General features: G+C 40.1%; 1 protein-coding gene across 6 annotated transcripts in view; it reads right to left on the bottom strand.

The window, feature by feature from the left end:
* Positions 1-21754, bottom strand: part of LOC124260523 (ubiquitin-like modifier-activating enzyme 1) — a 46754-nt gene extending 25000 nt beyond the window's left edge. The window contains exons 1-6 of one of the 6 annotated variants that reach the window (XM_046694851.1): positions 21710-21754; positions 10511-10612; positions 6821-6882; positions 5467-5635; positions 3669-3803; positions 2497-2603 (exon numbers count right to left, since the gene is read on the bottom strand). In XM_046694851.1, coding sequence (XP_046550807.1) covers positions 2497-2603; positions 3669-3803; positions 5467-5635; positions 6821-6882; positions 10511-10612; positions 21710-21742 — 608 coding nt within the window. In that variant the 5' untranslated portion in view covers positions 21743-21754. The other 5 variants (XM_046694852.1, XM_046694855.1, XM_046694853.1 and 2 more) reach the window with 5 other exon arrangements.
* Positions 21755-23415: the final 1661 nt, after the last annotated feature.

The raw sequence follows: 23415 nt of genomic DNA, 5'->3' as shown, positions 1-23415 counted from the left end.
ACAGCTGGACATTCTGACCGGCTAACATTTCAAATACCGGTCATTTGTAAATTTTACCGGTCAAGTGATCATGCTTTTCATTGTGCGCGAGACCTTGTACCCTAACAACCAATCAGAAATGTGGAGGCCATCGCAATGTGTCAATGCCGCTATTTTTAGCCTGGGGTTTTCCAAATCTCTCTCACTGGGGACTTGTAAATAGGTTTTGAGGTATTTTAATGTTGTAATAAAGGTAAAACAAATATCCAGTGTTATGAGTGACATTCAATTACCTCCACAAAGCAATAAGTTTAGTTACATCTACAGTGAGACCCTGGATATCCAGACACATTTGTTTTTACGAAAATCGTCCGGATAACTGAATATCCGGATATCTGGATTTGTCATCCAGGCTTAAGTGTTTGAACGGTAGCGAGCATACAGTTCTGGTTTAAAATCACTTCCAAAACAGCATGGTCATCTTGATTTGCCAATTACAATTCACTCTATGTAAGACAGGCTTACTAATCACCACCAATACCCTGCTGATCAATCATTAATCCAGATTAGCAGACCTTGTCTCGTGTCAAAACACGTGGGACACTTGCGCTTCACTTCAAAGGTCAGCGGAAGATCAAAGCTTCAAGCGGATAAGTGAGTCAATTTTGTGTTGATTTGTACAATTTACCATCCGGGAACGGAAACTGCACATCCGCTATAGACAGTCACTTTTATAACGTAAGAGATTGGTTTTACATGGAAATTGACCGGAAGGCAAGGTTTCCAGATATTTGGGGTCTATGTAACAGGCCAAACTTGCCCCCTGGCCAAACCTTCCCCGGGGACTTTGGCCTAGGCCCCATCCTTGAATCAACTTATAAGGCTACTTGTTTCAAACCCTTGTTCTTATATCAAAAGGGGAGATTCCGGCCAAGCAAGACTATTTCTTGTTTTCATGTTTATGTTCGTCTTGAAAAAGTCAGAAACGGAAACAAGACATAGCTATTCATGTGAACACATTGATAAGATATTCATGTTGATGTCAAGTTCCATTAAGTTATCATTAACAATTAACAGGTCATCTTCATCTTCATATATAACATGTACATGGTTCACATTTTGTTTCAATATCCTTTTATAAGGTGAGATTAAAAAGAAAAGCAAGTATAAAAGCAAAGATATTATATCATTACTATTGTTTTATATTATCATTTACTTATTTTTGTATTTCAATAATTTACTTATCCCCACTTACTCCAAATTGGCTTATCTCAAAATCATTACTATATTCTAAACTTTAACTAAATACCCAGTTTTACTTAGATGTCCACATCCATTCAAAATTTATTCCCTCACTCATGGCTTTAAATATGGCATCCATGTCAGCGACATCAACTTAACAGTTGGAAGCAGATGTAAACCTCAACACAACAACCCAACACAATATCTGTATCAAATGCTGTATCATCTATCATTCCACTATATTGCCTTATTCCATATTCAAAAGACAAGGTTTGATAAGGGGTATACTTGGCCCATGGATATCTGAATCATATTTCTTTCACCAAAAGTGATTATGGATTTGTACTCAAGCTTATGTGAATAATGTTCCATTACATTTATATGAATACAACAAATATTATATAATAAACAGCATGATAAGAGAGCAAGCAACCTGTGTATATTACATCTTATTTACCCATCAAATGTGAGATTGAATGTTTACATCTTATGGTGAAATGATTTGGACAGATGAAGAACTAATGCAATATGTCTTCATGGGAATGGCAACAGGAGCAGGATGGATTTAGAGATATCTGCCGTTCAAACCTGTATGCATTCAAATCACTACACCCAAGTCAGAAGCAAAAAATGGACTATTTGGCAAAAATGTGCACCAAAATATAAGTCGAAACTACTGTCGGTTTATAAGAGCAAGGGTGGGGAAGAAGTAGCCTAGCTATGCCAGAATCTCCCCCTTTTGATTTAAAAACAAGCATTGTCACTAAGGTGACATAATCACCCGCCGCAAATTATCAAATCAAACTTGAAAAGTAATGAAAGTGAAGGTCGTTATTTAAGATGAAGTTAAATGTAACCAAAAACATAACCAGACAACCTCTCTTGATATCTTGCTCTGTAGTTGTTCAAACACACAAATATTTTCAAGACTCACATTTAAAGACACAAGACTTTAGCCTAGCCCAAACTTTCCCCGGGGTAGGAATATCCTAGGAAAACCTCCCCGGGGAAAGTAAGAATATCCTAGGACAAAACCTCCCCGGGGAAAGTTTAGACTGGGGAAGAAATGGCCTGCTACACCGGGTCTCACTGTATATTAACATAAATTGGGACATATGCCATTCCAATTTTGTAAATTTTACTGACGTCTTGCTCCAGACTTCCTGAACAGATCAAGATTAATCCCTTGTAAGTGGCTCAATTACGACTTTTCACTTGAATATCTTTTGATATTTGATTCTATATCAGTATAATGTGTTACTGCTAATAACTTACCCAAACAATCCTCTGGTATCTGCCACTATGAACTTGATTTCCTTGGAGTGACAGAACTCTCCAATACGGATTTGGTCATCTAGTGAAGAGTTTGTCAAACAAACAACCTACAAAGAAAAGTATATACATCATGAAAAAAAGAATTTTCCATAGTTTATATAGGTATGCATATGCTATCCTTAGCAACATGCACAACACTTTTTTCAGAGTCCATCTCAGTTCAATAAGCGATAAAGTTTGCTGCTCACAGAATACTCATAAGTTAATTGGGGACTTAAACTGTAACTTTCTGCATTACTGTTTCGCAATGGACCCACTATATTTCAAGCTCAATTTCAAACATGGTATTGGACTGATACAATTTCAGCTGTTTGGTGTTAAATGTTGTTTAAGGCTGCACTCAGCAATGTTCTACCTATAAGGCGGCGGTCTGTAAGTACAGTGAAGCCTGTCTAAACCGGCACCCCAAGGGACCAAAATATAATGCCGGTTTAGACAGGGTGCCGGATTAGACAGTGACGGTCATTTTCCAACATGGCTGCCATTTACACTCGTCAATCTCTGTTTCTATAATGTCGAGCATGCCGAAAAGAATGTATTGGATTAAGGGACCGTGATTGGACTGCTCATACCCATGCCGGCTTAGAGCGTTTGATTCACCGCGCAATCACTACTTCCTGATTATCTAGCATGCCAAGAGGATTAATTAGTGTATTGGTTTATGGGTCCTTGATTGGACTGCTCATACCCATGCCGGTTTAGAGAGTGTTAATTACAGGTAAAATTGCTTGTTGGGGCCGGAAAGTCGTGCCGGAATACTGAGGTGCCAGATTAGACAATGTTTTAATGATCATAATATCGTTGTAAAATGGCGGGACCAAAATTTTATGCCGGTTTTGACAGTGTGCCGGATTAGGCAGGTGCTGGTGTTGGAAGGTTTCACTGTGCTGAAGTCTGGACAATCCAGTGATTAGCAGCATGAACATCGATCTACGCAATTGGGATTGGATGACGTGTCAACCAAGTCAGCAAGCCTGACCACCTGATCCCGCTAGCCGCCTGTTACGACAAGCATGGGTTGCTGAAGACCAATTCTAACCCGGATCTTCATGGGCCTGGTAATGTTACAGCATCTGATACAAAATGTCCTGAAGGTTTCTTTGTTTCCTCACCTGAAACTGTTTGAGGTAATCCTCTGAAAGTTCCCCTGTGTAGGCTGAGACAGGAACATAGCTGTTCAGCTCGGCCAGACGAGGCTGTATCACCTCAGCACGGTTCTTCCCAATGTCTTCCTCGCGCAGAAAAAACTGGAATAGAAGGTATGGTGTAATTAGGTTTATACATTCCAGGTCCTGAAACAGAGTGAGAGTGAGTGAGTGAGTGAGTGAGTGAGTGAGTGAGTGAGTGAGTGAGTGAGTGAGTGAGTGAGTGAGTGAGTGAGTGAGTGAGTGAGTGAGTGAGTGAGTGAGTGAGTGAGTGAGAGTGAGAGAGTGAGTGAGTGAGTGAGTGAGTGAGTGAGTGAGTGAGTTTGAATGCTTCTTCCAGCAGCTTGTTCAATAGATGCAGGCATCTGTGTCATTCACATATTATTGTTTTCATTGCCATGTTCAGCCATTTTCTAGCTATATCATACAGGCAATAACTAACTGTGTCTGGTTGTGGTTGACAGTGTGAGCAACATCTGAGGTCACCCCCTCTGCATGTTAGAACCTTTTTCAAATGCAAAACCAATGATTGAACAAAGCATTTCCAAATTTGGAGATTAGTTTTTTAAGTCGTAATAACTTTCTGGAAACAATTCTGACAAATATCTATTGATCTGATTAACTGAAAAAACCAAAATGATATCCCTAATTGAGGAACTTAAACAACTTTCATCTAAAAACAAATGACAAAACCACATGTACTTTCACTCTTTACATTTCAATATTTTCTAGGATGCTTGTTTAACACCATTCTCAGCAAATATTCCAGCTATATGGCTCAAATCTGTAAATAATTAAATCTGGACCAGAAAATCCAGTGATTAACAGCATGCATCGATCTACACAACTGGGATACAATGACGTGTCAACTAAGTCTGTGAGTCTGACCACTAGATCCTGTTAGTCGCCTCTTACGATCAATTCTAACCCGGATCTTTATGGGTTCCAGGGATGCAGACTTTTACAGTGACTGTCAAATGTCTTATGGTTTCTATATTTTTCAAATTTGGGATTAATTTTCTATATGGGTACCATGTGTGAAGCACATTTCTGACGTCCCTGCTTGGATATTCTGCAGTAAAAGCAGAATAAAAACTCTTGTCATTCCCTCACTGCAAAATCACTTCCTTTATCAAGAACTCAAATGGAAGTAAGTAAACCAAAGCTTACCAGCTGTCTATCTTAAGCCACGGCGTATGTATATATTTTTTCCATAAAGAACCCTGAATCCCTAGCTACATGGATATGTACGGGCAGGGCTCGATTTAGTGCTTTGTTACTTGCACTGGTGCAACTCAATATCACAAAGTGCAACCTAGTTATTAGTCAAATGTGCACCATGTGCAAGTCATTTTTTTAGAAATAAATCAATAACAAATCTAAGTATGTCAGTTCATTTTTCTTTTAAACTTTGAATAGCTATGGCACCGAAACTTTGCCATTTATAGACACTTCTCGGCTATGACAGCTCTTGTAAACAGGGATCAACTGCGTTACTGTGCGTATCTGTGTTGCTATGATTTCATGGGTACTACGTCACGGAAATATGTTTATGTGCACCAAAACCTCTGGCATTTTAGCACGCGTTTTTGCAACTGGAATTTGGCTTGTGCAAATAGGTTTTATCTTAGGTTGCACCTGGTGCAAGTAGGTTAACATCCCTTAAATCGAGCCCTGACGGGTCATTGTAAAAGCGTGGCCAATATATTCTCTTTTGAAGAAAAAAAACGAAAAAAACCTGTTGTCTGAATGTAACTGAACATACCTGACTAGACAGGTCCATCCATGCTGCATTGCCATTATCATGCACTGTGACAGATTTCACACCGCCGAGCACAACATTCTTGGCAATCTCGATACCCAGACCTCTCATTCCGGAGATAAGGATATTGGAATTGGCCATCCGCCGCATGGCTTCGTGACCAAGAACATACCTGAAACACAATCAGTGTCACATCTAAAACAGTCATTACCACATTTGGAGGAACCCTGTCTTACCTGAGTCGGTTTTGTACCCAGGGTTTTACGCGATGTTCAAAATGTAAGGAATGGAGGCACACAAAAAATTCACTGCATCCAAAGGGACGCACAATATTATTCACTGAACCCACACATCTATGACTTTACTAAGTGTTTGGTTGTTTCTTTCAGAGCAGTTACGTGCATCATTTCACCCTAGGGGTGAAACGGTACGCTCTTAACACGATACGGTACGTATTGCGGTACAAGGCCTTCGGTTCGGTCCGTTTCTGTTCAGTATATGAAATATGATCACAATGAAGAAAATTGACAACAACAGCCAAACCTGACACTGTTTAGTAACATGGAAAAAATAATAGCCATAATCTTTGGTTGACGCCTCTTTTAGCAATATTCCAGCAATATCACTGCGAGGGACACCAGAAATGGGCTTCACACATTGTACCCATGTGTAGAAACCACAAGGCTATTCCACCGCCCCCTAGACAGAAGGAACGGTACGATAACCGAATATACCGAATTTTGGGATTGCATTACGGTAAACGGAACCGAAAGCAAAATACCGCGGTTCTACTAATACCGCGATATACCGTTTCAGCCCTATTTCACCAATCAGTCCAAATGAACAATCATTCATTCCAGGTTCTAAAGAAATTATCAAACCATACAGTTCTCAACGCCATTATTACAATTTCCCCTCGTACTGCCTTAAAACTAATAATCAAGGGGCCCCGGGGCCCCGGGAACCCCATGGTTTATGAGTCGAGGAAAAACCCTGTGAACCTTTGAAGCTAAGTGCCATGCAAGGTAACAAAATTGTAATATTTAGTGTAAAACAAGGCACACAACCTTCCACTCTCAGAGGACACATTCACTGAAACACCACTGCACATGTAGCTGTATGCAATGTACGTGTGAAACGATACACCAAATGGATTGTGAACTTCCATGCAACGACACCATACACAGTACCTTTTTTGGTATCAATTCAAGACAACATACTTGCTAAAATACTTTCTACTCATATAATGACACTGCCCATCCATATTTGGTAATCCACCATTAATTGTAATCAGCATTTCAAGTTTACTACTTGATAACCCGTGACCTACATGCATCTGAATGAGAAGCATACTTACAGCTGTCTGGAGTAGAGACCTTCATCAATTTCATCTGTCGCTCCATTTTGAGCCATGTCAACCTACAATAAGAACAAGTAATAAGAAACCATGTTCATACTCACACTAGCAATAGGATTAACGTTCATGACAGTAATTTCTTGGTTCCACTGAAACACCTGTCCCAGTATTCCACCTGCAGTCAGAGATTCTGTTTACCGGCATATGGTAAAAAAGTCAAAGGACCGGTATATTTATGACAAAGAAGTCCTGGTGACCGGCAATAAATTCACCTGGTTAAATTATTTCACCAAATAGGCAATGAAAATTACCAGCAACTGTTAAGATTTAAGGAAACTGCCAAGCAAATTTTATCAATCTGCACCATATGCGATACGTGTATGGAATTCCTTGTCTATTTTAAGTAGCAACTCCTGAGGTATATTTTGATTGGCTAGATGCCTTGATTAACCTCGACCCAGATGTTTATTATATGAGAGGCATTTTGGTGTGAGGCTATAGGGGCCAGTAGTAAAAACTTTAGTGTAGGGAAATGGATAATTAGTTTACAGTTTGAAAATAGCGTCTTCAAAGCAGCCAGTGCGGTCTGTTTTATAGGTTCTTAACGAAAATTAGATGTAAACAAGAAAGAATCAACTTCAGATTCCAGCAAAACAATCCTCTAAAGGACACACTCCATACAAAATGAAAGAAGCTGACATCCATAAACACATTACCCTTCATAAGGGTTAGGAAAGGAACCAATGACATTCACAATTCATTTTTATTTTTCAAGACTAACCGAGATGACTAATGTAAACCTTTCCAAAGGTCCTGTTTAAACATGACCTAAAAACATCCTTACTGTGTTTACATTTACTTTGTTTTTTATTCAGTTTCAACATGTTCCATTGGAACCAACTGAAGCATGAAGAACAGGTCCTGAATTATAGCCCTCAAATACACTTGACAATGAGGTCTACTATTGTGGATATTTCCTTGCCCTCACCAGTTTCATAGTATCGAAAGCTATTCTACATCACAATTCTGTCATTCATCATCATCAATCGATTCAATGCAGGTCAGTGGGGTAGCCTTGTGGTTGAAGCGTTCGCTTGTCACCCTAAAGACCAGAGTTCGATTACCCACATGGGTACAATGCTTAAAGGCCATTTGATGTACCCATCGTAGCATTGCTGGAATATTGACAAAGCAGCATAAAATTGAACTCACTCATGCATGCATAACGCCTTTTCATATCTTGCACATACAGTAACATATCAAAAGCGTTCAAGACATCTAAAAGCAGTAACTGAATTGAAAACAGCCAAGACCAGTTTGGTTACTGTTTAAGATTTCTAAGGCAAGCAGAATTTCAAACATTTTAAGGAGTAGGTATTGCTGTATTATCAGTATTAGCTGATACATGTTCTTGCATAATCCCTGTGAAAATGGCATCACAATACTATATTGCTGTTTTTTCAGTGTTCTCTTTTCACTTATCTTGTCACAAAAACATTTAAGATCATCCCTGACATTATGCCACAAATCTAAATACCAATGCAATGTTGCAAACTTGTCTGCTACTATGGGTGAGAGAGTGAGTGACTATGTAAGTATGGTTTTATGCCGCTTCTAACAATATTCCAACAATACCACAGTAGGGGACACCAGAAATGGAGTCTCAGCGTGAAGAACAGATGCTTTGACAATGTTAACCACTAGGCTACCCGACTGCCCCTCTGTTACTATGGACAGTTGAAGAAATCACACTAACATTGTGAGGAACATTACTGGCAATCTAATGATGGGAGCAGGAACTGCCAGATGCAGAAATCTTGAACATGTGAGTGAGTGAGAGAGTGAGTGAGTGAGTTTAGTTTTACGCTGCACTCAGCAATATTCCAGCTATATGACGGCGGTCTGTTAATAATCGAGTCTGGACCAGACAATCCAGTGATCAACAGCATGAGCATCGATCTGCGTAACTGGGAACCGATGACATGCGCCAACAAAGTCAGCGAGCCTGACCACCTGATCCCGTTAGTCGCCTCTTACGACAAGCATCGTCGCCTTTTGTGGCAACTTGGGTTGCTGAAGACCTATTCTACCCCGGATCTTCACGGGTCCTTGAACATTTGAAACAATTTGCATCGAAGTACTAAGGTTTTCTGTTTGGTCAATTTGATACAACAACAAGTCAACCCACTCTCATGACAAGTAACAAACATAAATGTACAAACACTTTGGCATCGACAGAAATAGTTAAAAATCAAATTTGGTGTCATCCCACCTTGCCATTACTTTCGTTATCGCAATACTTGAATCTGTTGATGCAAATTGACATGATTCAATTTTACATTGGCAGATCCTAATATCCCATACAGACATGGGTATGTCTGATTATTAATTGCTTCTGAATTCGTAAATAAATTTTCCAAGAAATTATTTTCTTTTTTAAAATGACCCCTTATTATAAGCATAGACTCCCTTGAAGACTGAGGGAGTCGAGATGACATCGAATTTCAGGAGCCTTATGCAATCCCTGTGTAAGTATATGAAAGTTCAGTTCGTGAATGTGGCTGTTCAATGTGTGTTCAATGCCACACTCAGAATTATTATAACCATACAATGCATGTGTGCGAACAATGGGGTGTGGACCAGACAATCCAAAGATTAGTAATCCTCACTTCATGGGGTGGAACGTCATGATAACAATCACTAAACCACTTGCTCACATCCTAACACCTCAAAAAACAAGCTAGAGATACTGGGGACCTAATCTAAGCTGGAATACCCACTGGGGAACAATGTGTGGCAGGCCAGGCCAGGCCTTCAAAATGACACTTCTGTTTCAGGTAAATTGGACCCATTCAAGATTTGGCAGGTACCAGGGACTTATCTATGATTCCAAACAAGAGCCTTTGGCAGGCAAACTGGAGGTAAAAAGATTGTGTCTTTGTTCAGAATATATTTTTTAATGTTCAAATTTTTGTACATTCAGAGTGAGTGAGTATGGTTTTATAACGCTTTTAGCAATATTCCAGCAATATCACAGCAGGGGTCACTTGAAATGGGCTTCACACTTTGTACCCATGTTGGGAATCAAACCTGGGTCTTTGGCATAATGAGCGAATGCTTTAACCACTGGGCTACCCCACCACCCCTGCAAATTCAGGTACTGGGATTATATATATTCAAACTAACAATTTTTAGACTGCAGACACTGGGCTGAATATAACCTCTAAGCATATCTAGACAAATCACAGGGGTGTTTTTAACATAATTAACACAATCTGATACAGGTCAGGATTAAAACAGTTGGTCAACAGGGTTATCTGAAACACAATGTTTTTTTCATTTGTCCTCAACAGAATGAATCATCTCACTTGGTGCTTAGATCATGTTTCAGGTTATTTAATGTTGTTTAACGCCGCTCAGAAATATTCCAGCTATATGGCAGAAGTCTGTAAATAATTGACCAGTAAATCCAGTGATTAACAGCATGAGCATCAATCTACATGTGTCAACCAAATCAGCAAGTCTGACCACCCTATCCCATTAGTCGCCTCTTACAACAAGCATGAGTTACTGAAGTAAAGATCAATTCTAACCACGATCTTCATCTTCACTGCATGTCCAACAGACAGAGACACTTCTTGATTTCAACCTGGTCAACATTAAAGAAACTGTCCTACTGATGAAACTTACCCTGCTGTTTGTAGCTACACCTGAGTTATTTGTGCAGTTTGCACCCGTATTGGACTCAGTTCTTGGTTTCTTGGCCGGTGGAGCGTCCGTATTACTGGACATCTGCAACAGAAAAACCATGTCCATTATGCTGAACATCTTCAACTCAATGTAGAGCATGTGCCTTATGCTGAAGGTCTCCGATTCAATATAGAGCATGTCCATTATGCTGAACGTCGATTCAATATAGAGCATGTCCATTATGCTGAACGTCTTCGATTCAATATAGAGCATGTCCATTATGCTGAACGTCTTCGATTCAATATACAGCATGACTAAAAGCTTTGCCTTGCTCATCATACTTGCCAGATGAAATGCAAGAAAATTTCCCCAGTTGAAGCAGTAAGGCACTTGACTTATTTACATTGGTTTCCAATACCTAAGTCACTATATCTACAGAATTTCTACGAATTGAACAGAACCGTAACAAAATATAATTTTTAACTATCTGATATATTCCCTATTTATTAGCCACATATTTGGAATCCTAAATACACCTTTTTGCCTCCTTTCACTGGCAATATATTTGGAAACACACAAATGTTACAACTTGACAACTGGTTTAAGAAATATGGACACAGTTATGGATGTGCTGGCTACTTTAAAGCTTGGTTCACTGGAGCTGAAGTCTACCAACAAGGGAAAGATTTCCGCCTGTAACCCCCTGTATTTTTAAAAATCATTTTATGCCTAAGAATGTAGGCCTATGTTTATTTATGAAAAGCCCTCCTAACCCCTCAAAATAATCCTAATCAATAGAATACATTTGAACACTTTTGAACCGGGGTTACGGGCAGAGCTCTTACCCCAACAAGTTTTCACAACAAATGAAGTAATAAAACATTTCAACCATAAGAAAAACAATTTAAGCCGTTAATTAATACATAAACCTTGTTGTCCAACATTAGGACCCCAACTCCTCTATGCAAACAGTGAGTTGGCAGGAAATACAAAAGTAAGTGTCACTCACAACTGCATTCTAGAATATTAATCCAGGTAAAAAAATCGACTGTGGCAGTTATATACTGCAATGAAATAATATCGTCTAAGAACCACTCTTACCAACCTATAACTGTTCTTGTGAGATTTCCAGAGTAACCCACTGTACCCAGTCTAACGTACTGGCCGCTTTTGTATTAGGCCCAACTTAAAACGCATCTAGGTACCAACAATATTCGTAAAGGTGAGATCGATGACAGTTCCGAGTGGCGTCGCAATTAGACCCTGTTCCACACACACTTATATATATTCTACCAGTGCTGTGTTGGCTACTAAAATACACCAGAACTCATGCATTGTTGATCAAATCCAAACTTAGACCTGAGTAAACTCAATAATACAGCAATCGAAGCAATATCCTAGTTCTAGAACGGTCTTCTAGAACATTGCAGGACAAAGCACCACAAAGAGACCGTCATAATTAGACCGTTTCAATTCAGGCTATGGGGTTCCTTTACACATTCTTACAATGACACATGTACATATGAAGTTAAAATTTCTCGAAACGACAATAAAACCTGAAATTATCCGGAGAGATGTAATGATTTCCTCTTGATTTAGGGGTAAGACCCAACAAATATGGCGGCCTACTTCGACACGTGCGGCCGATGGGAGTAATGCATAATGTTGAAATTTGTTTGGACTGCATTTTATTTTTAAACGGATCACATAATACATAAGTCGATTCAGATAAACGATATCTGTATTATGCAATGGCACAAATTACAAATGACACCCTTGTTTTTTCTATTTTTATCATACCGTTTCGTCTCAGTCACGGCGCCTGCGCATTGGGTACACTGAATTCTCCCAACTTACCAAATGACATGAAGCTTGATCGTCGACCGACTCTCAACCAAAATTTTATGGAAAGGATAGAAACGCACGTTTTCCGTCAGACTTCAGAGTGAAAATCCAATCACAACATAAATATGTACAATTTCAAAGAGTGAAATTGCAGATAAGAAATTTGTATAAAATTCGACAGCCGGTGATTCCCGAGAATAAAATCCACCGAACACTTCCTGTTTTCAATGCTCGACTGTGACGAAGATGAGAAAGAATTATGGGAACGCTGATCAAAGGTGTATATTTAGCCCGTGATGTCATAACATTTATGGAGAAACTCGATTGTTACAGGTGTAAATGACACGTGGAACGATTGTGTGTACAGTTACTTGCTGAAATAGTATACGACGGAGGTAGTGGCCATGGCAACGTTGCCTACATTTTCGCCAGTGGTTGCGAAGCGACTCCGTCACATTGCAGGCAAGTAGAGGAATCACGTTTATATTTGGCCGTGTATGACCAGTTATTTTGGGCAGTGACGCAAGTATGACATATACAAAATGAATAAATACTAGTTCAGTTTTTTTAATCGTTGATTTCCTTTTTGTTGATTAGATTTGGTTTCTTTGCTAGATGAAAGGTTCCTCTTAGTTCGCAGGTCAAAGCAAATTAAAAAATATATGAAAATACATGACACAGAAAACCTTCCCGCAAGGCACCATCTCAGCACCTAACCATGTGTTTTTTAATTAATTCATATTTTTGCAAAAATTGTGTTCGAGAAGCCGAAATACGTTTTTACAAAATGGGTGAAAAAACAAATGTTTTGAAAAATGAATGAAAACTGTTGCAATCAAGTGGGCAAGCTATGATCGAGAGATCGCCAAGTCTTGTCGGTCCACAAGATATCTACCTGTCATTAGCCTTATTGCAGCAAAATCTTTACTATGAAGCTTATAATGACAGAATGTACAAACGGCGGATTTGTAGATTCGATGGGCTTAATGGCTTAAAAGTTTACTTTAAACTATCCTCGTGAATAATGATTTTAATGTCATGAGTTTTGTGACGTCGGCATCACGTCATCTGGAGCATGTTTGCGTTAACATTTTGAAATGTTTTTGCAGTGTAAAGTGATGGGCTCAATAAGGATCAGTATTAAATGTATTTATTGTCAGTGTCAGTACCACTAATCGAAATGGATCGAAATTTGTGAACTGCGTCAAGATGTCTGCATGGGTGTGTAAACTTCATGCGTATTGACGTTTAGAAAATACACGTAGTACATTTTATTCTATTTCCCGGAAAAGAAATTAATTATAACAGGGCATTAAACAAGACAACAGAAAAATAATCATCTGATGACAGTATACATGTATTTAGCTAACTATAATCCGTGAAGATCCGGGTTAGAATTGGTCTTTAGCAACCCATGCTTGTCGTAGGAGGCAACTAACGGGATTAGGTGGTCAGGCTTGGTTGACACATGTCATATCGTATCCCAGTTAATTGAGTAGACCGATGCTCATGATGTTGATCATTTGATAGTCTGGTCCAGACTCGATTATTTACAGATAGCCACTATATAGATGGACTACTGATGAGTGCGATGTTAAATAACAAACAAGTTAGACGACTGTTCCCTTGTAGGGTTAGACTTAAACTTAGTCTCTGAATATATGCAAGTTTGATAGAAACAAACAATTCCTTTTCAATTGAAAAGGAGCCCCAGTGAGGAGTGAGAGCCAGCCTGAACCTGAGGAAATCCAGACTTGCTTCATTTAGGGCTTTAGCGTTGCAGAAAGGGCCTAGGCGGAACGACGGTGCGCGTGCCCCTTGTCCTGAAAGTTTATTAAATGACCATTGAAACTCGTGTGAAAATGAAGTGTACACCCCTCCTTTTCGCAATAGTGTGCAAACACACACACACACACACACACACCCTTTCTCAAAAAGCTGTATCCGCCGGGCAGAAGGGGAAATAATGTGGTTCAGGGACTGGGACTATTGGTTTGATGTGCTCAAATGTCAGAAATGTTGAAACAGAAGATGCATGACAGAAGAAACATGCAGACGACTATATCCCATCAGTCTTCCTTCCTGGATTCACAACAAAACAGTATACACAATTTATGTCCGATTGGTTTGTGAGATATAGAGAGAGGAAGACCTTCCTATTGTCTACATAGCGAAAGTGATTTTCAGTCGACAGCATTATACAGGTTGCACATTTAGCTCTTGTTGAAATTTGCCTAACCTGGATATAACAAAGGTCAGTCTGACCTCTACTGTACATACGGAAATGAAATGCGCGCAAAGGAAGTTCAGACGGAAGACAAACGTGTTTTAGTTTGAAGGCTAAGCCTATACTACCGGGAAGTATTTACATGATCAGGGAGCAAGCGTGACCCTTTTTGGAAAATGGAATACGGGCCATTCAGCTGACTTCAATCTTAAAACACCGATATGAATCGTAGACCACATGGAACATGGCTGAACATGCTAACGGGTATAACGCTTCGTAACTAGGTTATTGTATATGAATAAGTACGTACTTCACAGGGGCGGATACAGCTTTTTGAGAAGGGCGGGGGGGAAGGTTGCACACTATTGAGAAAATGAGGGGTGCACACTTCATTTCCACCCGAGTTTCAATGGTCATTTAACAAACTTTCAGCTAGATCCGCCTATGCTTCACAACACTGAGTGTTTAGTATATACAAACCTATAAACATGTATGCCCGGCCTGTTTTGAAAGTGATATACGAGCTTCGCCAGTATTATAAGTATACGAAACTCTAGTAATGACCAGGGACAGGAGGGGTGGATGTTAGTAGGGTGGAGGTATGGGAGGTGGGTGGGCGCGGGTGATTGCGTGATGACGTCGTTTAGGTCGGTAGGACGCAAAATTAAATGTTTCGTATCTCATATATTTTAATTCCTTACAATGTTCACTTGTTTTGAAGACATTTCATCAGGTATTAATTACAGAATATATTTGAATACACAATGTCATTTAGAAAGTGGTCAAATGTAACATATGTTATATTTGGGATTACACTTTTTTCAGTAAAGTGAGGTGAGGTGAAATTGGGTTTAACGTCGTGCTTGAAAATATTTCGCTCATATGACGACGTGCATGCGTGTGTATGTGTATGTGCGGCTGCTTGTACTAGCCCAGACTTAAGCTGGTTTTATAGTGCTAGCCCACTGAGATACCATGCCGCAGTGAAGCATGAATACCCCACTCAGACACATTATACTGACTCCGAGCCGACCAGTCCTTGTTGTACCCATTAATGCCGAGCGCCAGGCAGGGACCAACAACTACCATATTTTAACGTCTTTTGGTATGACGCGGCCGGGGATCGAACCCGCGACCTTCCGCTCTCCCGGGCGGACGCTTTTTCAGTAAAATACAGATTCTAGTACTTTTGTTGTGATTCGAACCCACACCCATACCGTTAGAGTCAGGCACCTTATCGCGCCATGCAGCACACAAAGTCGGCCGTCTAACCCGCTCAGCCACCGCGGGTGACTTTGTGTGCTGACGATAAGGTGCCTGACCCTAAGGGCGTGGGTTCGAATCCCGGATGGTACTAAACCAAACTTTACTAAGAAGTGTGTCACCCCAAATATAACATATTTTATGTAGCATTTCTTGTTAGTGAGTGAGTGAGTTAAAATTTAACGTCACATCGGCAATATTTCAGCCATATCGTGACGAGAACAATTAATTTTATGCATAATGAGCAATAGCAAACTATAAAAACCTGTCAACGAAGGACAGTAAAACAACTAGAATATTACATATACAGATAAAACTAGTAATAGAGTCTAAAACATTTTAGACAACACAATATAAAATTGGGCTATAGATCGCCAACAACTGAAGGTAGATCACCATACTAGGGACCATGGGGACTTACAGTACATTGGCTTCCTGCATGGACCCTAGCTGGATTTACACCATCCCCTCAGCTATTAGCAATGTTAGATAATCTAGCCATAAATTAAACGAACATATATTCTACCATTAAAAGAGTAGTAAGTTGAAATTTACTTTGAATGTTTTGGGACTTACGTACCCTCTCAGGAGGACAATAATTTTACGCTACTTCAACCCCCTTTGAGGGCACTGCCACTCACAATCTAAGTTACTAATCAAATCTACCAATAATTAAAATACATCTATGTACAGAGAACATATTAATCAAAATTCATTCATTAAATCAATTTCTTTTAAAAAGCCAATAATTAAATGATAATTAACATTTGTAAAAAGATCCTTCATTGTTTTTACATTGAAATATTTATCCCTTATGATGGAGAATTCAACACAGTCAAGCAGGACATGCTTGACCGTGGTTCTCTCATCACAAGGGATACAAAACGGAGGATCCTCACCTTTCAATAGGTATTTGTGAGTATAACGCGTATGGCCAATGCGACATCGTCGCATAATGACCTCCTCAAATCTGGACTGACAACCCAAGTAGGTATAGCCAATGTAGGGTTTTATTTCATGTAATTTATTAATACCAACTTGGGTGTCCCATTTCTTCTGCATTAGATCGCGGATGTATGTTCTAATGCTGGCTTTATAATCAGAATATGGGATAAGAAGTGGTGTCACAGATTTGTTGAGGGCTGCCTTAGCAGCAATATCAGCCATCGTGTTCCCAGAAATGCCAACGTGGCTGGGTAACCAACAAAAGACGATGTCGCATTGGCCAGTAGCAAGTTCATTGTACAATTCAATAATTTCTAATAAAAGTGGATGTTTGCAAGAAAGATTTTTAATAGCCTGAAGACACGAAAGAGAATCTGAAAAGATGATATATTGTTTATATTTACGGTGTTTATTAATATATTTAAGAGCTGTTAAGATGGCGTTTGCTTCTGCTGTAAATATAGAGCTGTTATCCGGTATTCTAGAAGATATTGTTCTGGATCCAACGACAGTGGCACATGCCACAGCATTTCTTGTTAATTCATATCGATCGCTACAATAAACGTGTATTTAACACGCTAGTCATTTCTGGTCGGCGAAGTGAAATCACACGTTTATATTCTATTCACATTTCAAATTCATGGATTCGGCGGATTCATAAACAAAGCTTTCAAAACAGTCACGTCCCACAACACAAGTAATGATACCTCACAGCCTAGAGTATACAGCACGTTTACGAATATCTTATTTTATACCTGGGTACTTTCGAAGGTGCTTCGTATCCTTTCGTGCACGTATACAATGATACATATATAAATTATGGTGTATGTAAGTCACGAAAACTAGGCTCAGACTTGTCGTCAAATTTGAAGCAAGTTATATCAACACAATCTTTTGAAAAGTGTCAATGTAATAATAATTATTAACGTGTTGTGTCTTAAGTATTAATTTTACATAAAAAGCAATCTCTGTACATAATTCAACACTGTTTGCAAGGTACTCCAGCAAAATAATAATCGATAAACCGAAATACCAAACATACACACGCAGGAAAACACAGCCACCATACATGGCAGCAAATACTGACGGATGTAGACGGGCTGACTGCGGCATTAATGATTTACATGCTGTCGGCGGCTGATTACGACACACGCAAGGGGGAATGCAGTCTGCACTCCTCAGAACTCTTTCGTATTCACAGACTAATTTACCTGTTGATCCAAATACTGTGGAGAAGATTAATCACACAACTAGATGTGCAGCTTATATATGTTGGTTAAAACTAAGTTAGTTGGGTCAGTACTGACTGAGTTTGGTTTTACGCCGCTTTTAGCAATATTCCAGCAACATCACGGCGGGGAACACCAGAAATGGGCTACACACATTGTGCCCATGTGGGGATTCGAACCCGGGTCTTCGGCGTGACGAGCCAACCCTTTAACCACTAGACTACCCCACCCCCAGTTGCGTCAGTAGACAGAATACACTTTAAATAAAGTTCGGAAGATTTGAATTTCAAAATATGTAATTGTTTTTCATGTATACGTCAAGGTGAGGTGAAATGGGGTTTAACGTCGTACTTAAGAATATTTCGCTTATATGACGACGTACATGCGTGTGTATGTGCGGCTGCTTGTACTAGCCCAGACTTCAGTTGGCTTTATAGTGCTAGCTCACTGAGATACCATGCCTCAGTGAAGCATGAATACCCCACTCAGACACATTATACTGACTCTGAGCCGACCAGTCCTTGTTGTACCCATTAATGCCGAACGCCAGGCAGGGATCAACAAGTACCATATTTTAACGTCTTTTGGTATGACGCGGTCGGGGATCGAACCCGCGAACTCCCGCTCTCCGGGCGGACGCTCTAACCACTACACCACGGAGCACGGAGGCGGTATTGTATTTGAACATTTAAATCTGAGGATTTCATTCAACTTAGGATAAAGTTGTTTAACAAACGATCATAGTTTTAAATCGCTATTATTGGTTTGTATTACAAGGGGGTATGCACATTAAATGAAACACCGAGAACATGAAGGGTTGGTTAAAGTTAACGCTCATCACGTACCGCACGTGCATTTGTTTCACTGTTCCAGCTACTGGGCTTACCCCTTTGTAATACAAACCAATAATAGCGATTTGTAACTATGATCGTTTGTTAAACAACTTTTATCCTGAGTTGAATAAAATTCTGAGTTTTAAATGTTCAAATTGCATTGTAAAATTATGAGGATTCGCAATCTTAATTTCACTTTATTTGATTTACATTTTTGTGGAAAGTGAAATGCATCGGTACGTTTTCACTGTAGACAGACTATAGTCTCTGAAAACATCATTTTGACAGAAACAAACATTTCCATTTACACTGAACGGAAGCCTTTATGAGAGAAGAGATTCAGGACATAAACGTATGGAAAATCTGGACTTGCTCAATTTAAGACTATTAGCGTCACAGTAAGCACTGCATGAACGTAAGGGAATACGATTTGGTTCCGGGATTGAGAGAGTCTCGGATCATACATCTGTCACTTTTGTTTGTTTGTTGTTTAACGCCGCACTATACAATATTCCAGCTATATGACGTTTGTAAATAATAGAGTCTGGACCAGACAATTCAGTGATAAAAATCACGAGTATGGCGTTACGATGACATGTGTCAACGAAGTCAGCGAGCCTGACCACCCGATCCCGTCCGTCGCCTCTTACGACAATCACGGGTTACTGAAGACCTATTCTAACCCGGTATTATCTTTATGTATTAGGAGTTTCGCTGTATGTTACACGAGTACAGGTTAATGAGATGCATCTACGCACCTGTATATATTACGTATAGCGAATGCAGAAATCAATGCGACAATATAATTAGCTAGCTAACAACTGAACATTGATAGTCGATATATGCATGTTGCCTGAGCTGATGGCGTCTGGTATGATCATAATACCTTTTGATCTTATATTTGCTTAACGATTCTGTTTTAATCTTTACGTCTTCCGAGCAGCGTGGATAATCGTGGTATTGGTACTTGTAATGTGTTATGCAGGAAGGAGGTATGGTATATTGTAGTCTTCTTGTTACATTGTAGAGGCCTGATATGTTTGGACTGTTTTTGAATTGGCTGTAAGTGTTTGTCAAATAAATGCAATGCAATGTGTTTGCTTACATTTTAGTTTTCCCTAGTTACGCCAATAGATACATGTGCACTGGGATGAATCTGCATGAGTCAGCACATTTAGCGGGAACAACACAAAGGTGTATTGCGTGAGTGTGGAGCAGTCACCATTTCTGCTTATTCACGGTGGTTGTCTGCAAGTACTAGTCGAATAGAATCTGGATTTGCTTGTCGAATTTGGACAAGCATAGGAACCGACCCATACCACAGGGATTTTGGAGTGAATGTGGTTTTCTGTCGCCTTTAGCAATATGTTCCAGCAATATCACGGCGGAGATACCAGAAATGGGCTTCACACATTGTACCCATGAGGGGAATCGAACCCGTGTCTTCGGAGTGACGAGCGAAAGTTTTAAGCACAAGGCTACCTCCACCTCCCCTTGATATAAGACGACACGTCATTCCCTAAATCACAAAACGCGATACCAGGGTCACGTTGCGCGAAGCCACCTCAGTGCTAAGACCGCCTTAGTCTATGTTAGAGTATTGAAGTTAGGGACAGTTCATAATTTTCCGCTAGGGGTATTGTGATGATCATTTTTATAGGGAAGCATGTACAATGTGACATTACCACCCCCACCCCCCACCCCCCCACCCCCAATGTATGTACAAAGTAAGTGACGCCCCTGCATGTCATGTACAAAATGAATGACCCAACCCCCTTCCCCTTCCTATATTTTTAAGCATAGTTTTAAAATATTTTAGTGTACAAAGTTGATGACCCCCCTAGTACATGTGTACAAAACTGATGCCCCCCCACCCCACCTCCCCAGAACAAAATGGGTGACCCCCTTAAAATCATCACCAAAACACACACACACACACACCTTACGATCATCTTTGAACTAAGACCGCATTGTGCAAATGGGGCCAGATCCCCAACCAAGTCAAGTCAGACCCAGAATCCTTGTCCAAGCAACCGTGCACAGGTGAACACGCTAAATAGTTAAACATATCACAGCTCGTAAACTCGTTATGAAATAAATTTGCATCAGCACTTTCATTGATGTAAGCCATACAGGAAGCTGGAAATCTGCATTCTATTGGCCTTACGTTATCACAAACCACGAACAAAGGTACATTCATAGGGATACTGAAGGAATTACAGCAATACAGACCCGTGATTACATTAATTAGTAACACTTTCCCACATGGAATACACGCAACCCCCCCCACCCCCCTTCTGATATAGTTGAAATATGGCCCAAATTTGAGTAAGCTCCATCACTATATTTTGGGGACTGAGATAATTTTGCTCTTTAGCTTTGTTACAAATAACATTGAATTTCAAATAACAAGAGTTCCAGTGTCATAAAGCGACAGTGCCCACGCCATAGGGACACACTGACAATACGAAACATTACTGGGTAGCGGCGGATGGCGGTTCACCATTATTCATTACGATATTATCGACCTACAGGAAGTAGAACTCGCCGCGAGCTGAACACTATCCAATCAATAATCGTGTTTATGTTAAGCCAAGACACACCGTCTGTCTCGTAACCTCGACATCAGAGATAAGGAATGACGATTAAACTCTTCTTACAAAACAGTCATCGTTCAACAGCGTCCAAGACATTAAAACAAATGTCGAATTTAACTGTTCATATATTTGCCCTTGCCTTTGCACCACTGTAGTTCTCGCGATCGATCATTACACAATGTGTGGGTAAATTTAGCCCTTTTATTCGGGTCCTTAATATTGAAGTCGGTAGAGGTATTATGTTCCTACATGATTTTTACCTGAGGAGAGGTCGAGGTGCATGTCCCCATCATCACCTATGGTTCGGAACGGACGGTAATGCGGCCTCCATCTTAGTGTCGTCTGCTTCTACGGGTGTCGTCTGCCTGCTGCTAGCGCCATTTCTGTTTACAATGCTCCATGGCAATAGTCCAGCTTCTACTATACACCACAGCGACCTAGATGTCGTCAGTAGATGTGACACCTTAGAACCATAATCAATGTTTCATATGATTATTCATATTTGCAGTCATTCATATTACTTCTGGATATTTGAATACAGGCCTTCATTAAACCATTTGCAATTGAAAGGACAGGGAGTGCACATGTATACTATCCCAAAGAAGAAACGCATAGGCGATTTGTTTTTTTAAAAATCTATTAATTACCAATTGTGTTCAAGCAATCGTCAAATTATGTAACACAATTGCACAAGTAAAAAACGACTTCACCTGAAAATGTTGATTTTGATGAGATTTCTTACAAGGATTAAAAAGGCATCGCCACAACGCAAGAGAAATTACCTTCCACTTGAAACTGTGCAGCAAAGAACATGCACTGTCTGGCAATAAAAAATCCAGATTACTTTCGGAAATTGGCATTCGTTTTGAAGGAGTTTCAAGGTCAAATCACTACGCCACGTCTTGACTGCGACACGGAACAACGCCATTGAAAGAATGCACGCTGGAGATTACCAATCTTCTGTTGCCAGGCGTCTGAATGTTAGTCTGAGCACGATATCACGGCTTGCAGCTCGTTACCACGAAACAGGTATAACAAATGACCGTCCCTGTACAGGCAGACCTCGAGTTACCACTGTAGCCAAAGATCGGTTCATCCGGGCACTACATTTGCGTGATCGTACTGCCACGGGTGAGAGCACAGCAGCCAGGTGCCTGGACTTCGGAGGATATCCGGTCAAACTGTACGGAACACGTTGAAAGAGACTGGTCTGAGAGCCAGGAGACCCGATGTCGGGACCGTGCTACGTCGTCACCATCGCGCTCAACGTCTTCGTTATCTAAACGTATCCACTTGGTTGTATAGACAGTACCTTTTTCTAAACTGGTGTAAAAATTCATGTAGTAAAGTCTATTTGTGGACGAGTTATACATGTTTGAAAATACAACATTTTCGCAACAGATTTCTGGCCTATGCGTTTCCTTTTTTTGGATAATATATATAGAACGGAGAGGGAGGTCTGTGTTAGGGGCTGGGGTTGATTGTGGAACCGATGGAGGGATAATTGGTGGAATGTGGATAAAGGGGTAATATTGACACTACACCATGGGTGAAGGATGTTTAATTGTCACGGCTTCCCAATGTATAAGTTATATAAGTTAGGAATATCAACATTATGGTTAAAAATGATCCTGAATTGTCAGTAAAATACGATAGTCAAACCCGATTGGTCAGTACGGTCGTAAGACCGACCAACTAACTCACCCTATCATGCAGTCCGAGGTAGCACCTAGTTAAGTAGCTAGGAATATTACCACAAAATATGCAAATAAATGAGACACGAAGCCTGACTTCAATTGATTTGTAGAGGGACGACCACCATAATTTCAAGCAATAACTGTTTCAGTTGAAAATGACTCTATTTCCGGGTTAGAATGAGCCTTTAGCACCTTTGCTGAGAGGAAGAGGCGATTCAGGGGATCGGGTGGTCAGGATCCTGATTTGCTTCATGCATGTCATCGTATCA

The sequence above is a fragment of the Haliotis rubra genome, unplaced genomic scaffold (genome assembly GCF_003918875.1).
Source record: "Haliotis rubra isolate DU_JTF1 unplaced genomic scaffold, ASM391887v1 Scf768, whole genome shotgun sequence".
Lineage (NCBI taxonomy): Eukaryota > Metazoa > Mollusca > Gastropoda > Lepetellida > Haliotidae > Haliotis > Haliotis rubra.
The sequence above is the reverse complement of the archived record's forward strand: the minus strand, read 5'-3'. Positions and strand labels throughout refer to the sequence as shown.